The 16,378-nt window shown below is 36.1% G+C and overlaps 1 protein-coding gene across 1 annotated transcript in view; it reads left to right on the forward strand.

The window, feature by feature from the left end:
* The window catches only part of LOC141331528 (neural-cadherin-like), a 104,814-nt gene that overhangs the window by 53,256 nt on the left and 35,180 nt on the right, over positions 1 to 16,378 (forward strand). The window contains exon 5 of the mRNA XM_073836584.1: positions 3,605 to 3,819. Within this exon, the coding sequence (XP_073692685.1) occupies positions 3,605 to 3,819 (215 nt within the window). The remainder of the gene's footprint in view (positions 1 to 3,604; positions 3,820 to 16,378) is intronic.

Here is a 16,378-nt window from a genome sequence, read left to right on the forward strand (position 1 = left end):
GAGAGCCTGCGCAACAGGTGGGGCTGATCCGTCAGAAAGCAGAACAAGAGAGCTGTTGATTACTGTTTGAGTCATGCCAATACGTATGCATATGAAGTGTGTCTTTCAAATGGAAATTTTTGATGGCAAAGAAATGCACAACATCAGACTGGTATTCTGTGGTCTAGTGTGGTTCCAGTTTTACTGTTTTGTGGGCGATGATGTTTGGGAGGTTACCTTAATGACAAAATCTTCAATATTATGCTCATTTACAAGTTCACAATTTTATTTATGTAGTCTGCTAGAATAAATGTACATGTTTTGAAGTTAAAAAAACACCTTCTCAAATGCTTTGGCACTTCTCTTAAAAGCTCTGTTTTAGTTTGCCAGTCATTCCAAAAAAGCCCAGTCTACTCTGATTGGTCAGCTGTCTGACTCTGTTGTGATTGGTCAACAACTTAGAGCATGTTTTGGAAATGTAATGCTAATTATATTGTCAGTATTGAAAGTATATATGATGTTTTTGCCCTCACAGCAAAAAAAAAAAAAAAAAAAAAAAAAAAACGATCGATATTGCAAATCACCTACTCAACTGGTCTTTGGGGGAGGGCCAAAGCAGCCAGTGGGCGGCCATTATGCAAATGTGTAGCACAGTAACGTAGCAAAGTCACAGAAATGTTGGCAGGACTACAAACAAGCTTTTTAACTTAATACATCATTTACTAAATATATCACACACTAAATGAAAGGTAAAATAAAGCAAGCACAACATATGCCCTTTAATTGTAAAAATGTAGATGTAACCAAGCCAAATATAATTATATAATAGTTATATAAAATGCTTGTCGTGTGGTATAAATTAAGTAGTATAATATGTTTCTAGAATACAAAACGAATAATTAAATTAGTGATAATGAGGCATCTATAGGCTTTGAAGTCCATCCTAAAATGACTGAAGAGGATGCAGACAGTGGTCAGTGAAGCATACCTCACTGTCTGGCTGGTATAGACTTTGACAGGTTGCATCACTCCGTAACAGAGATGAGGTGAGAGTGTGATGCAAAGCTCAAAAAGAAAAATCTAATTTGTATGTTTGGCTTACATGGGTCTATAGTTAAGGCTTAATGGGATAGTTCACCCAAAAATGAAAATTGCAATCATTTACTCACCCTCATGTAATTCAAAACCTGTTTGACTTTATTCTGCAAAAAATTCAATGTAGAATTCAGTGGAGTCCAATGTTGTTTGGAACCCCACTGACATTCTTTTATGTTTCACGTAAACAAGTCATACAGTCTTAGAACGACATGAGGGTGAGTAAATGATGACTGATAAATAAAGAACTATTCATCTGTAAAAGTGTCCACAGCACTGCACAGAAAGCTATTTCAAACTCTATGGGCCATATAGGAAAAAGGTCCTACTTCCTTTTCTGAATATTGATTATGTCATTAGCAATTATTTAAATTAACCTACATCACAATCATGACTGTTGCTGTTCTGAATACCAGCATTGCTGTGGTTGACTTAAAGGGACAGTTCACTCAAAAATAAAAATTCAATCATTAATTACTCACCCTCATAACGTTCCAAACCCGTAAGACCTTCATTCCTCTTCAGAACTCAAATTTAGATATATTTGATGAAATTCAAGAGCTTTACTTTGTTCAAATTTTATCAATGTCCTTACCAGGGTTGGAAATTAATGAGGGCTTAATGCCACCAAATCAACAAAAATGGCTTCTAAATTTAAGACAAAGGGGCAAAAAATACCCATATTACGTTATATTAATAACATATTATGGCTGTCGCTGTTCGCAGAATTACATTTAGATTCGCTCACAGTGCATCAGATAGCTTTTACACGTTGTTTTGTGCAGCGTTGCGCCTTATAACCAATCAAACGCATTTCTGTTGAACTTAGGAATGCATTGGCCAATTAGAGGTGCTTAGATTAGTCAGCACTGTAAATGCTGTAGCGATTGATGAGTGCCACGCTTGCGAATTCCTTTATCATAAACAACAGTGCAGATACAATGTAATTAAAAAATATATATATTTCATAGCTTCATTGATTTATATCGAGAGTTTTTGCACAATTTACGCTAGACTTGGCTAACTTCATGGACCAACATGTTTGTCTGTGAAGCCAGAATGTTTCATGCCCAAAACGAAACAAAAAAAAATGTTTTATATTGTTTTCTATAGTGATAATAATAATCATTATTACAATATAAAGGGAAATAATCTACCTTAATTATTTTTGCTATACTATTGGAGCATTGCAGCAAGTATTTGACATTAAAGACAACACAGTATGGTGATTATAATAATAAGGTGATTGTAAAAACCTTCACAAATGTAAAAAAATACCCCTGGAAATCAATTCCAAGGGGCAAATATTGCTCCTTAATGAAAAAGTTGATTATTGACCAGGGTCCTTACTACCTTTCTGGGCCTTGAACATGGTAGTTCATTGCTGTTTATGCAGAGTCAGAAAGCTCTCGGATTTCATCAAAAATATTTTAATTTGTGTTCCAAAGATTTTTACAGGTTTGAAATGAGAGTGCGTAATTAATGACAGAACTTTCCTTTTTGGGTAAACTATCCCTCTAAATATCTATCTATTCATCGATCCATCTAAAGCTTGTTTTGCCAACATAGGGTTATTGGAAATGCGTGCCTCAATATACATTTCTGCAAACCTGAAAAAACTTACCTATACGAATCAAAAATGAACACTAGAGACAGTAAATATTTTATTCCTTTTTACACAAGGTATGATTTACACACAGAGATTGTATTAATAAAGCCTAATTTTCACATAATTACTAATGCCGATATTTATTTTATTGTTTTAAAACAATTTTAAGATCCTGTGTGATTTGATTTTATTTACTTTTGAACATTGTCGTCACATATACTGCTTCATATGCATGAGTTTTCTAATGCAGTCAGTTTGCTAGGTAGTTCATGCGATACAGCGTTGCACTTGGGTGATGAATAGCTACAGTATGAACCCTGTGAAACTACGGTTCGACAAAACAGCTCAAATCTGCATGAGGAAGTGGAAATTGAATGGCATCACCAAATACATTTTTTTAGCACTTTTACATTTGTTAACTATCGGTTAGGTTTAGGGTTGGGTTTGGTGTAGGGGATATTTCCAACAAGTTAGAGCATTAACCTTTAGCAACACAGCTGAACAGCTGCAATACATATCTCAAGCAGTGAAAAAAACACAGCAATATGTTTGTACGTCACGTATTGAACGTGTGTTTTAGCACCACTCTCTGGACATTTCACTTTGAAACTGCTGCGAAACGTGCAGTAAGGTACGTAATTACAGTGTTGCAGAAATGTATGTAGAGGCAGGTATTTCCAGGGAGCCTGGGTTGTGTCTTTCTTAAGTTCATAATAATATCAAATAACCTACTTTACAAATAAAATGTGTGAGCTGTACAAATCAGGGCTCTGTAATAACACAATGTCTGACTAAACCAAAAAATTTTGTCTTTGTATATTATTTGTTTTGGGTCTAGGTCAGTCCAGTAGCATGTTTACAATACTCTAAACTCATACTGTTTTTAATAAAATCTTTTGATTTCCTGTGTGCATACCATAGATGCCAGTGCCCGGCTCAGTTTGAGGGACCCGAGTGCCAGCAGACAAAACACAGTTTCCATGGCAACGGCTATGCTTGGTTTCCCCCTATAAGGCCATGCTTCGAGAGCCACCTCTCGCTGGAGTTCATCACAGAGGTGGCAGATGGCTTGCTGCTCTACAGCGGACCCCTCTCCCAGCTTCAGCCGTGGGAGCCGGAGGACTTCATGGCCATAGGTAACCTACACACACCCTCAACACAGGTCGAGAGGCGAGGGAAGGGCATTGAGAATGTGCAGCGGCATTAAGGCAGAACATTGCTTCAGTTTCCACATCATTCTTTCATATCACAAGCTGAACCTCTGGCACATCTTCTCTCATCTCCCAGTAGGGCTACACATAGAGAGAGGGGAATGAAAGAAGGGCTGATAATATGTTTATTTCAGACAGAAAGAGATGAAGAGACTCCTTTGCGTCTCTCCGGCAGGATTTAGTGTTTCTAATAAAAAAAGTTTTATTGCTGTAACATTTTCTTACTCAGGGGAGATCTGCTATCATCTAACAACCTAAACACAGAGAAGAAGATAAAAATACCACATTATTTCTGTTTGTTTGCATATGTGTGTCATAAATTCCGCAGTATTGGCGCGCCGGTGGCTTGTGTGTGCAGTAGTATTAGCTCATTAGGGGTTAACGAAGGCACTCATTATATCAGTAAAGGCTTATTTGTCATTCATCTGGGAGAATGATTACAATGGGGTATACACATTTAGAGCTTTAATGAACTCGCAGATCTGCCTACGTGCCGAGCATACGTTCATAAAAGAGCGTTGTGGTCTTGATCAGTTCACTGATGTGTCGGCAAATGTGGATAAGTAGCAGATAAGGCCGTATGTGAGTGTAATCAGCAGAGGGTGAGATGGAGAACATATGGAGAGAACGAGAGAGAGATGGATGGCAGACAACGGATCTGAGGTGAGAAAGAGAGAGAGACAGGGAGTGAAAGATGAAGATTAAGTGAAAGGTGCAACTGTGGACAGGATTTCAAGGTGGCACCAGAAACAAAGAGTGCTGAAGTGGTGGAGATCTGTCTGAGCTTTGGTTTCAGGTCAGCATTAGGGTGAGAGCGATAGTCGGATGCCTCTTTTCCACTGTGGCGGAACTGCTGCTCAGTCAAGGATTTCTGAATATCTGTCATAACTGGTTCCTGATCCCATTGAGCAGACTAGATGAGTGATGACACACACTTTTACACCATGTCTGCACCTGCTGTGAGCGGTGCAATGCGGTGAGACAAAAGCCAACAGAAACAGTTATGATCTGCGATTCTGTCACTGGATGTGACGCAACGAGACGAGTCCTCAGTAGTAAACTGATGCCCCATTCTTTTTATGACGTATTTCAAACTCTCGCGCTGCTTTTGGCTTAAGGGACAAAATTGTCACTTTGCAATGGTCGCTTTGACGCGCACTGTGTAAACAGCCTCAAGCGACAGCAGTCCCCCCCGGTGTAGACACTGTGTTAAAAAACAGAGTTTTTGTAGCGAAGCGTCAGAACAAACTTGGGTAAATTGTTAAAGGAGACACCAGATGTAAAATTCACTCTTAAATGGTGTTTACATAAAAATGTGTCTTAGCAACCACCCTACAATGATGAAAATCCCTTCACACTTTTTTTAATCCCAAAAAACCTGAACTGTCTTAATTATCAAGCCATTTTGATTTTCTTAGTATGACGTCATATTGCTCAAGCTCCGCCCACAACTGCTGATAGACTGTCCCGTATTAGCATATTTCCGCCCCTTAGCCAGTTGTACACTGTCTGCCATTTTATCCATGCTCAAGTAGCTGTAATAAAAACAATGTTTCGTAAGCAGTGCAGATGTTTTGTAGTACAAAAGTGAGCATAAGAGGCTTCGTTTTCTCCTGATATCAGAGCCACTGAGAAGAAAGTGGATTAGTTTTGTTTTTGATGGTGATGCACCATCGAAAACACAAAAAAATGGAAGAGAGGGCTGGAGTGAGCAGAGCTCATTATCATTTGAAGAGGCATGCACCGAAACGGTGTGAAAAAGGGTGTTGTTTTTAGACGATTTACGATTTACTAACGTTTGCACTTGTCAAATTACTGTACTGTATTTGTACCATTATTTAACACAGAAAAAAGCATTCTTAAAGCAGGTGTTAATTGTGCTTGCTCTTAGTAGATTGCGCTGGTTGTTATAGAAATTATCTGGCTGCGTCTGCGTTCTTTAATGTTCGCATTTCTAGTAAATCACACACAGAACTTTCCCCTCCCATCGGCGCTTTTATGGAATTGCGCTCTAGCGCTAATTTTCCCTTTTTAGTTAATCTGGCCCATGGTGGTTTTTAATTTTATGTACAGCTGTCTTGACCATTCAGCAGCGAGCTTTCGTCTGACACACCTGTCGCTGCGTAATGTATGTATTGAGACAAAAGATGTTTTTGGAGACCGAATGCTGTCTGCTGCGTAAATTACTGGTCATGTATGGAAAAAAAAGATTGGTTTGTAGGCTGATTGCTCTCTGAATCTCCCAACAATGTAGCATTTGTTTATGTAGCAATGTAGCATCTGTTTATGAAAGGAGACAATGGTTGGCTTTTGGAGGCTGATTGCTCTGCGAATAACTGCTCAAGATTCAAGATTTTTATTTGTCACATACACAGTTATATATATATATAATATATAAATAGTAGTGAAATGTAATTCAGGTCTGCTCTATAGATGCAATTTTAGACAAGTAATAGACAAAAAAGTAATAGACATGAAGATAAAGATAAGAGACTGTACAAATAAAATAGGAGCCTGAGAGTATAGGACATATACAATAATCTTAGAAAGGAAAATATATATAAATATTTAAATGCACAGGAATGTACAAGTGAGGAATATGCTGAGGCATGTACAGAGAAAAATTTGAAGTGAAGTACAATAAGTGAAGTAGGTTGTTACATAGCAGCAATGAAACCAGAAAGTGCTGTGTGGAACAGCAAGGTCAAGGAATGTGTGAGGTGAGTGTATGTTAATAAAGTCCTGTAGATGTTAAGTGGCTGAAGCTCATCAACATATTTTACATATTTTAGATTTATCATGTACATATAGAGATAAAGAACTGCTTTTGAAGGCTGCAAAAAGTCTTTTCTCTAAATAGTTAATTTGTAAATTTAGTTATGATACTACTAAAACTTGTGTGTACTGTTTGATGACATTAAAGTTTTAAATTTACCATTATAAAACTGTACTTATTTTCAACTGTGTTGCTTAGACACATTTATCATTGTTTTATTGTAAGGATAAAAAATATATTTTGCAAAAACTATTTTAAATTTCAACATACTTTTTTTTTTACTTATATTAATTTTGAAACTTGGAATATAAAACTCAAGAGTGTCTTTTTTCAAAAATATACCACACTGTGCACATACCAGCTCCAACAGGTTATTAATCTGAAAGACAATTTTCTAAGATAAAGAAACTTTTGCTCAATGGAAAGGTTCAATGGATGTTAAAAGCTCCTTATGGAACCAAAAAAAAAAAAAAAACTTTATTTTGAGTGTAACTGTGTTACTACATAATCTGCCCACGTACAAACATGCCACAAATGTTAAACTCTGTCATAATTTATTCACACTGATAGCATCGTAAACATTTAAGACTGTTTATTTTTAGAACAAAAATGGTTGCATGAACTTTAAAGGGTTAGTTCACCCAAAAATAAAAATTAGCCTATGATTTACTCACCCTCAAGGCATCCTAGGTGAATATGACTTTCTTCTTTCAAACAAATCCAATTGGAGTTACATTAAAAATTACCCTGGCTCTTCCAAGCTTTACAATGGCAGTGGGCAGGTGTTTATGTTCAACAGTCTAATAGTCATCAAATAAAGTGCATCCATCCATATTAAAAAAGTGTTGCACACGGCTCTGGGGGGTGAATAAAGGGCTCCTGTAGCAAATTGATGCATTTTTGTAAGAAACTGTAATTGCTTTTCTTTAGCTTTTGGTAACTGTTGTACATATAAGATTTTCCAGGAGGATAACATAGGACGTATGCCTTGCACATGCGCAGCTGAGAAGTGACAAATGCGGAAGCAGAGGAGAGAGATCAAAACAAAGTTCATGAATTAGAAATGCAAAAGGAGGATTTGTAAAGAAAAATGTCGCAGGATTTCGATATAAGCCATGAGCAGACTGATTTTCCTTTGATAAAGTAAGAAAAATATGCTTTCTTTTCTTCTGTAAACAAACATTGGTTTTCCCGAGATTATCCACCCGGAACGCCTTACACCTATGATAGAAAAGTGATTATTATGTTAGAAATATGAATGTTTTTTCCTACAAAAACACATCGATTCGCTACAGGAGGCCTTTATTTACCCCCGGAGCTGTGTGGAACACTTTTTATTATGGATGGATGAACTTTAATGGACTTCTTTTGGACTGTTTGAACAGAAACACCCACCCACTGCCATTATAAAGCTTGAAAGATCCAGGATAATTTTTGAATGTAACTCCGATTGGATTTGCCTGAAAGAAGAAAGTCATATACACCTAGGATGCCTTGAATGTGAGTAAATCATGGGCCACTTTTCATTTTTCAACCTAAATGTTTGGACACAAATTATGAGAGGAAAATGGTAATATCTTAATTTGTGCTCAGAAGGTGAATGAAAGTCTTACGGGTTTGGAATGTCAGGGTGAGTAATTAAGAATTTTAAATAAACAAATAAATAATTTACATTATTAATCTAGATCAACATTAATTTCTACTGTACATTTATATTTGAATCATTTCAAGATGTACTAATTAACATTAATGCATTATGAGCTAATATGAATTAACAGTAGTATATGTATACATTAATAATAAGATTCATCATTTCTGTAATAAAAACACATTTAAACACAAAGTAATTAGATTTAGTATTTTTATGCCATAATGACTTTTGAAGCAAATAAAATAAGTTAAATGTACAATATAAAAAATAAAAATTGTTAATAGCAATTATAATAGCAAATGTTATATAAATGATTCATTATTATGCATTTATATAAATATATATAAATGTATGTTTACATAAAAATAATTAGCCTTTAGATGGAAAAATGAAGCAGCTGAAATAACTGTTAAGCATAACCTACAAACGTATATCTTGTCTATGTTGCATTTGCAATTGCATTGCCACATTATTCGTTTCCAGTAAAGACAATTCTGTGTTTTCTAGTATTGATAACACCCACATAGAGTTGCTTATTGTTGAAGACATTATCAGTTCTTAGTTTGCACATTTCCAGGAGTGACACAGAGGAGATGTTTCCACAACCTCTGTTGTGGAAATGTACTGATTGGATTTAAACTGGACACTTGCTGTGGAACCAGCACCAGGAAATGGTCAAGAGAGAGAGAGGTTGGATAGGTCTAGTGAGGACATGTAGCAAACAGAGAGGGAATCTGAAAGAGGAGAGATGGAAACAGTCTATTAGAGAGAGAGAGAGTGAGGAAAGAGAGACAGATTAAATAGTTGAAAGAAGTGCAGGTTTGAAGGAACTGCTGAGGAGTAACAGTAAGTGGCGCAGCTCCGATATGAATTAAACGGAGAAAGAAGTTCACGTCTGGGTAAGAGACAAGATAGTGTATGAACGGGAAAGGTAGAACGAAGCAGGAAAGCAGGCGATGAATAATGATGAATGGCAGTGCGGAGCACAGCGGAACAAGTGTAGCCACAGTGTGAGTCTCCATGCATTAGTCTCTCTCTCTCTCCAGTCCTCCTCGCCTTCACTCTATCAGACCTTATTACTTACTGCTGTTCTTCAGCGTGGCCTATTAAACCTTATCATTGGCCTGCTGCCTGCCAGTTTTACGCCTCTGCTCTTCTTATTAAAGACACTCATGACACTGATACTACAATGCAGTTGCATAGTGTACACACACCCAGGGGCCTCCCACACAAATCCCTGAGCGCAGCAGACCAAGTTGGTGTGTCTGTGTAAGTCTTAGTACTTCTGAGTTGTTTACGCATGCATTATGAATCTGTTATTGGGCTGGAAACCAACTCACGACCTTTGGAGCGAGTCCAAGGTCAAGTAATATTTGTTTGGCTTTGATCTGAGGTGAGCCATACATTGCTGCTGGTCAGTAATCATTTCCAGCGGGCATTTCAGCTGAAAGAATTTTGACTTTAATTAGAGAAAGTTCAGATTGACATCAAATGCCTTTCTTGTCATATTTATGATTGCAATTAAACGTGTGAATAACTTGAGTAAACATGCATTTCCTTTTAAGCCATGTGTGTTAAGGCACGCGTATGTTTTTGCCTTGGGTGATTCAAACATCAGTCAAAGCGCTCGAGGTGTAGCTGCGTACATTATAAAACAAGCGTCAAGCATGAAATCCACACATGGCGTCTCTATTAAAGAACAGTCGCCTTCCTTCACCTCTAACATGAATTCATCCTCCTCAACACACTTTTTCTCATTACCGCCCGGATTCATTTTCTTTAGACAACCTCTGACCTCTTCCTCCATTTATTTTCATTGATGGAAATGGGCACGGATGCATGCTTGAAGACATTGTGTCGCATGGGTCGTATTGGTGCTTACAGTCTCTTTTCAAGGTTAGATAAAGATTTGGGGGCTGAGCGTGTCAAATCAATAGACAAATTAGAATGACAAATCTAATTTATTTGATTAAGGACATTTATTGAATGATAAGTAGCCTTCTCAGGCCTTTTGTTATAGATGGCGTACTTGATTAATTCCTTCGTTTTGTCAAGGATGTAAAGGTAGTGTAAACTAGAAATTATTCATCTAAAATGCACTTTTATCCAAAGCAGTTTCATACGTTGATTTTCTTTAGAGGATCTTGCAATACATGGATACATAACATCTATTTAATAATTTGAAAATATGTGCGTTAATATTAAATGATAAAGATGTGACCTTGATCTCTTTTTAATGAAATATGTATTTTATTTTTTATGGCATTTTCATGCATATATACGCACAACCGGGTTCAGTGGGTTTTTCTTTTAAGAAATGAATACGTATATTCAGCAAGCGCAGATTATATTGATCAAAAGTGAGAGCGAAGACCATAAGGTGGTTATAATATATAGATTCATGTTTCAAATAAATGCTGTTCTTTTGAACTTCTATGATTAAAGATTCCTGTAAGAAAAAGAAGAAAATACCGTTTTCCACAAAAAGATTAAGCAGCACAACTGCACAACTTAATATTTTTAAAAATGTTTTGTGAGGAAAATAAGTAACAACTAAAACTGGAGAAATGGCTATTCAGCTTTGCCATCAAAGGAGTAAATAACATTTTAAAATACATTAAGATGGAAAACAGTTATTTTAATTTGCAATAATATTTAACAGTATTACTGTATTTTTGATCATATAAATGCAGCCTTGGTTGAACATGTTTCTTTCAAAACTTACTGACCCCAAACTTTTGAAAGGCTGTGTGTGTGTGTGTGTGTGTGTGTGTGTGTGTGTGTGTGTGTGTGTGTGTGTGTGTGTGTGTGTGTGTGTGTGTGTGTTTGTTATGGAAGCTTGTTTCTGCCACCGAATTACATTTTTTTTTTTTTTACAATTTTAATTTCACAATTCTGACCTTTTTCTCGTAAATTCACAATTCAAATTTTCTCATAAATTCACAATTCTAAGAAATAAAGTTGCAAGTTTGAATTGGGAGATACAAACTCGCAACTGCAAGTTATGAAGTAAGAACTGCAGGATATAAGCCACAAAACGGACTTTTTATCTCAGAAAATATAAACTCGCAATTCTGACTTTCTTCTTGCAATTACAGTTTGTACCTCACAATTCTCAGAATTGCGTAATACAAAATCAACTTTTTTTCTCAAAATTCTCAAGTATGAATTGGGAGATACAAACTCGCAACTGCAAGTTATGAAATAAGAATTGAGAGATATAAAGTCAATTTTTTCTCAGAATTGTGTTAAAAATTCGCAATTCTGACTTTTTTCTTGCAATTGGAGTTTGTATCTCACAAAATTCTGACTTATTTTTCTTGCTATTGCAAGTTTACATCTCACAATTCTGACTTTTTTACTTAGAATTGCGTGATACAAACACGAAGCTCTTTTTTTCAGAGTTGTGCAATATAAACTTTCAATTGTGTGTCATAAATTCGCAATTCTGAGAAACAAAGTCGCATGTCTGAACTGGGAGATACAAACTCGCAACTGCAAGTTATGAAGTAAGAATTGTGAGATATAAAGTCACAAAACAGACTTTTTTCTCAAAATTGTCTGATATAAACTCGCAATTGCGAGTTATGAAGTAAGAATTGCAAGATACGAAGTCTCAAAACTGACTTTTTTCTCAGAATTGTTAGGAATCCTAAGGAAAAAAGTCACTATTGTGAAATATGAACTTACAATTCTGAGAAAAAAAGTCATCTTCACGATTCTGCAATTCTGACTTTGTAACTCAAAGTTGCAACTTTATATGTCAATTCTGAGAAAAGAGTCTGTTTTGTGAATTGCGAGTTTGTATCACAGGATTGTGAGATGTAACTTTTAGGCCACTTTTAATAATGTATAATCAATGTTTCTCAATATCTGTCCGAATGTCATGATAGATAGGGTAATAAAAAAATATAAATCAAATGATCATGAAGACTGAATGTGTGAGTAAAGTTTCTTTTAATTATCAGCCAATTAAATAAAAACGCATATAACGCATGTGTTGCTGTTTTCATTATTATTATTTTTTATTATGTTTTAGGAACTATGAGATATTTTTGAATGTGTTTGTGAGCTTTTGCACACACACACAAACACACTCAGGAGGTACGTCTGGCAGATGAAAGTGAACACAGAGATACAGTTACACCCAGAGTGTAATGCGCGCATTACGGTCAATTTACAGAAACCTGCTTCACAGTGAACCCTCTCAGACTCATCATGCCACAGCAGCTCTCAAATATCCCTTTCAACTTACAGTATTTCAGCTCATTTCCTGAGCCACTGATGGGAGGGCCACTGGTTGGGGTTTTCGGGGGCCATATGCCACCGGCCCTCCTGCTCGTCCCTCAGGACCTACAAAGAGAGGCCATTTCTCATGCTTAAAAGGGGAAATGCATTTTGGGGGGGGAGGTCGGCATCCCTTCATCTTCTCTCCCGCTGACAGAGGGATTAATGTGCAGTGATGTCGCAGGGAGACCAGCATGAATTAGGGATGAGGAGCAGAGAGCATAGGCGACCCCCTGTGACTGCAGAGGGATGGTTTCTGAGAGCAAAAACATGTTGCAGCCTAATTACATATACAGATTGTGTTCCCTGCATATGACATTTACATATGTAACACGGAAAGTGCTGGCCAGCGGTCCAGACTAAATTGTGTGCCTCTTACTCTGCTTCTACTTTCTCTCTCTCTTCCTTGTTTTCATCTGTGTATTAAAGCAATGACACAGCAGCGAAGAAGTTCATGCCCATGCTTTGGTACTACAAAGTTGCACTTGAACACACCACAAAGACTACACCCAATGGCCAGCTAGCACATACGTTTTGTGTCTGTGTACGAAAAAATAACTGTTAATATCAGCAGGTGGCTAGTCTATATTCGTCATTTAAAAAGACAAACCAAAACTAGGACCTAGGATTGTGGATTTGCAAAACATAAACATAGCAGCACTTACCATTTTGAATGTGAATCACTTTGATTGCTTTATTTACGACACTCATGTTATGAAAATAAAACCACGTATAGAGCTTAGCCAAAGGTAGCGCCATATTTAATTTAGAGTGTCTATTTACACTAAGTGGAAATAAGCCTCCTTGTTAGCAGGGTCTGAAATTAACATTTTCACTCAACAGCCATTTTTTTAGTTAGGGGAGAGCGGGGCACAACCTAACACTTTTTGAATTTCGCGGTTTATGTAAATCCACTTGGGGTTCAGAGTACAATTTTTTTCCACATTGTTTTCACACTTGTCTAGTACAAATATATCGCTTTGTTTCATATTTACAGTGTATACGTTTATCGTTATTTACCTCAAAAGAAAGGAAGTGAAACGTGACAACATGCCCCCTAGATGGGGTACATTGTAACATCGGAGGGGCACGTTGTAACACGACACTATGACAGCTTAAAATGTTATCTGATCGAATGAAAAAAATATACACAACAAACTAAAATATTTTGTCAGTAAAATACATGTGTTAACTTTTTCAAATGAAGTAATGACGTTTTTTAAAAATAAAATAAAAATGGTCTAATTTTGGAGTTTGACAATGAACACATCGCAACAATGCTTTGAACGGCCCTGAATCGCAACACACAGCTGTACAGTAGTTCAAAACAATGTGGACAAATAGATGAAACTCATTTAGACATTCAGAAAAACACTCCCCTCCCTCCACACACAGCTCTCATAGAACACCACACACATAAATGAGCCAAAATGCTTTACATTTCTTGAAATAATAACTTCTGAACATTAAACATTGATTGTCAGCCTTTATTCACCTGTTTCTTGTGGTTTCTTATCAAAATCCTTAGAAGTAAACAGTGTAAACTGCAGCGCTAATGTCATAGAATAGCATAGTTTAATAACAGCGGGGCATATTGTAACACAGTGTTACAACGTTCCCCATCTGCGCCACTGGAGTTTAAAACAGGTTAGTGTGTTCTGCTGGTTTGTCAAGCATTAATAAACTATCTAAACTGATAAATAACAAATTGGAGATTAAAATAATATCAGTTTTGTCTAACTTTAAATGAATATTAAAAACAGAAATGAAAAGTTTACTTCAGCCAGAAATGTACTTTTACTATGGTAAAATAAATATTCAGCGATATCTTCAAAATGCTTTTGAATTTTGGTGATCTTTTTTCTCTGCATAGTGTTGCTATGGCAACTAGTAAATACCATAAATTTGGTTTTGTTAGCGTGTGTGGAAATATTTAAACCACGTGTGTTACAATTAACCCCGTGTTAGGTTGTGCCCCGCTCACCCCTACTGGCCATTCATAACCAAAAAAATTACATAAATAACACATATGAAAAAAAGACATTTTATTTTTTTTATTTTTTATTTTTTTGCAAAAACAGGTCATTTATATAGAAATATTATGTTTTGTAACATTTATGACTATTATAGCCCCAACTGTGGTCCGATCTCCTTAAAAGTTTGCATACTAGTTTAGAATCACCTGTCGCATGTGCTCACCAGGTTTTGTGAAGTTTTGAGTTTTCCTTTAAGCCCCGCTCACACAACAGGAGTTTTAAAATCCTAACCGATTATGAAATCTGGTTGCAGCGCACACATAAGGAGAATCTTCGCGGATTATTTTACCAGAATTCTTAAACATGCACACACTACAAGATTTGAAAATCGTGGCGCATCACACACTACAAGATATTATTAGGATTATCATGCAGGAGAAAGCGCCTCTCCTGATCTCACACAGCCAATCGTTATTTCAGCAACTAATGTTTACATAGGTTAGCTTGTGCAAGCAGCTTTCTGCACTCACCTGGTATGTTCAAAACAAGGGCTGTGATGGTCTCAATGGCCCCAGAAAAAGTAATTACAATGAATGTATCAGCGCAAAAATGAAGGAGATATTCGAATTAATAATAATAATGTATTTATTTATTACACGTTTGTGTGTATATAGGGCTTTATATAAATAGGCATATGTATATAATTTTGAAACACAAAATAAATGAAGCTCAAACATTAATAAATGTTTCAAGCAATTAATAGTCGCAAAGATGAAGTTGAGATTCCGACTCGCCATCCTAAATGCATCTTTATGTATTAGGCCTGTAATGAAAGAGTTTTGTTGTCGATTTTAATTATTTCGTTTTATAGTAGTGAAGTAATAATTTAAAGCTTTCTATAGATAAATTAATCGTGTCTGTGAGGCAATTACCTAGGTTTCGGTTAATAATTTGTGAAGCGCTCCTGTTTAACCAAGACATCAGAAAGGGTATCCTGATTGTTTTCTTCAAAAGCACGTTTTGTTAATGCTCTGCAAAAACAAACTAAGGTAGACCCTTTACAATTCTAGATGATATATTACTCTTGCCTTTATGAGCAAAAATTAAGTTTCACCTTGCAACGGCGAATCCATGTCCTAAAGCGCGCTCCAGCTTTCAATCTCCGCAAACGATTGGATATGTGCCTGTTAGCACACATTTATCTAGGTTAAACGATTAAACAAATATTGTGATATGGTTTTAGTTTTTTATATATAGCCTATGGATTTTAATTTAAATCGTGATGACTTGAGAAGGCTAAATAGATCTGTCTCCCGCTGGTCGCTTATGGTTACATTAAAAATACAAATACTTGAATTGAACAAACAAAAAGTGTTCCAAATATATGTCTAAATTAACTTTATAAACTAAAGAAACGAAAATAAATGTAATCACTTTGCTATTTAAGACAGCATTTGTGTAATGGGGAAGAGAAAGAGGGAAAAAGACAGGTTCCATTCGGACTCGGGCCAGTAGTTCTCATGAGCTGTCCGACATTTTTGCAACGAATGTTTGTTTAATAGCCTATTTATCATTCGTATTTAGGCTACTTTCTTATTTAAATATATTATTTCTTCGATTTATTTGAACGTTTTTTAGGCTGCTTGTTCACTGACTAAAGTGCTAAGATAAACAGGCACGTCTTGTTAATAATGTTTGAGCCTCATTTATTTTGTGTTTATATACATATGTATTTATATATAGGCCTATATACACGAACGTTATATAATATAATATATATATATATATATATAT

Source organism: Garra rufa, chromosome 3 (genome assembly GCF_049309525.1).
Source record: "Garra rufa chromosome 3, GarRuf1.0, whole genome shotgun sequence".
Taxonomy (NCBI): domain Eukaryota; kingdom Metazoa; phylum Chordata; class Actinopteri; order Cypriniformes; family Cyprinidae; genus Garra; species Garra rufa.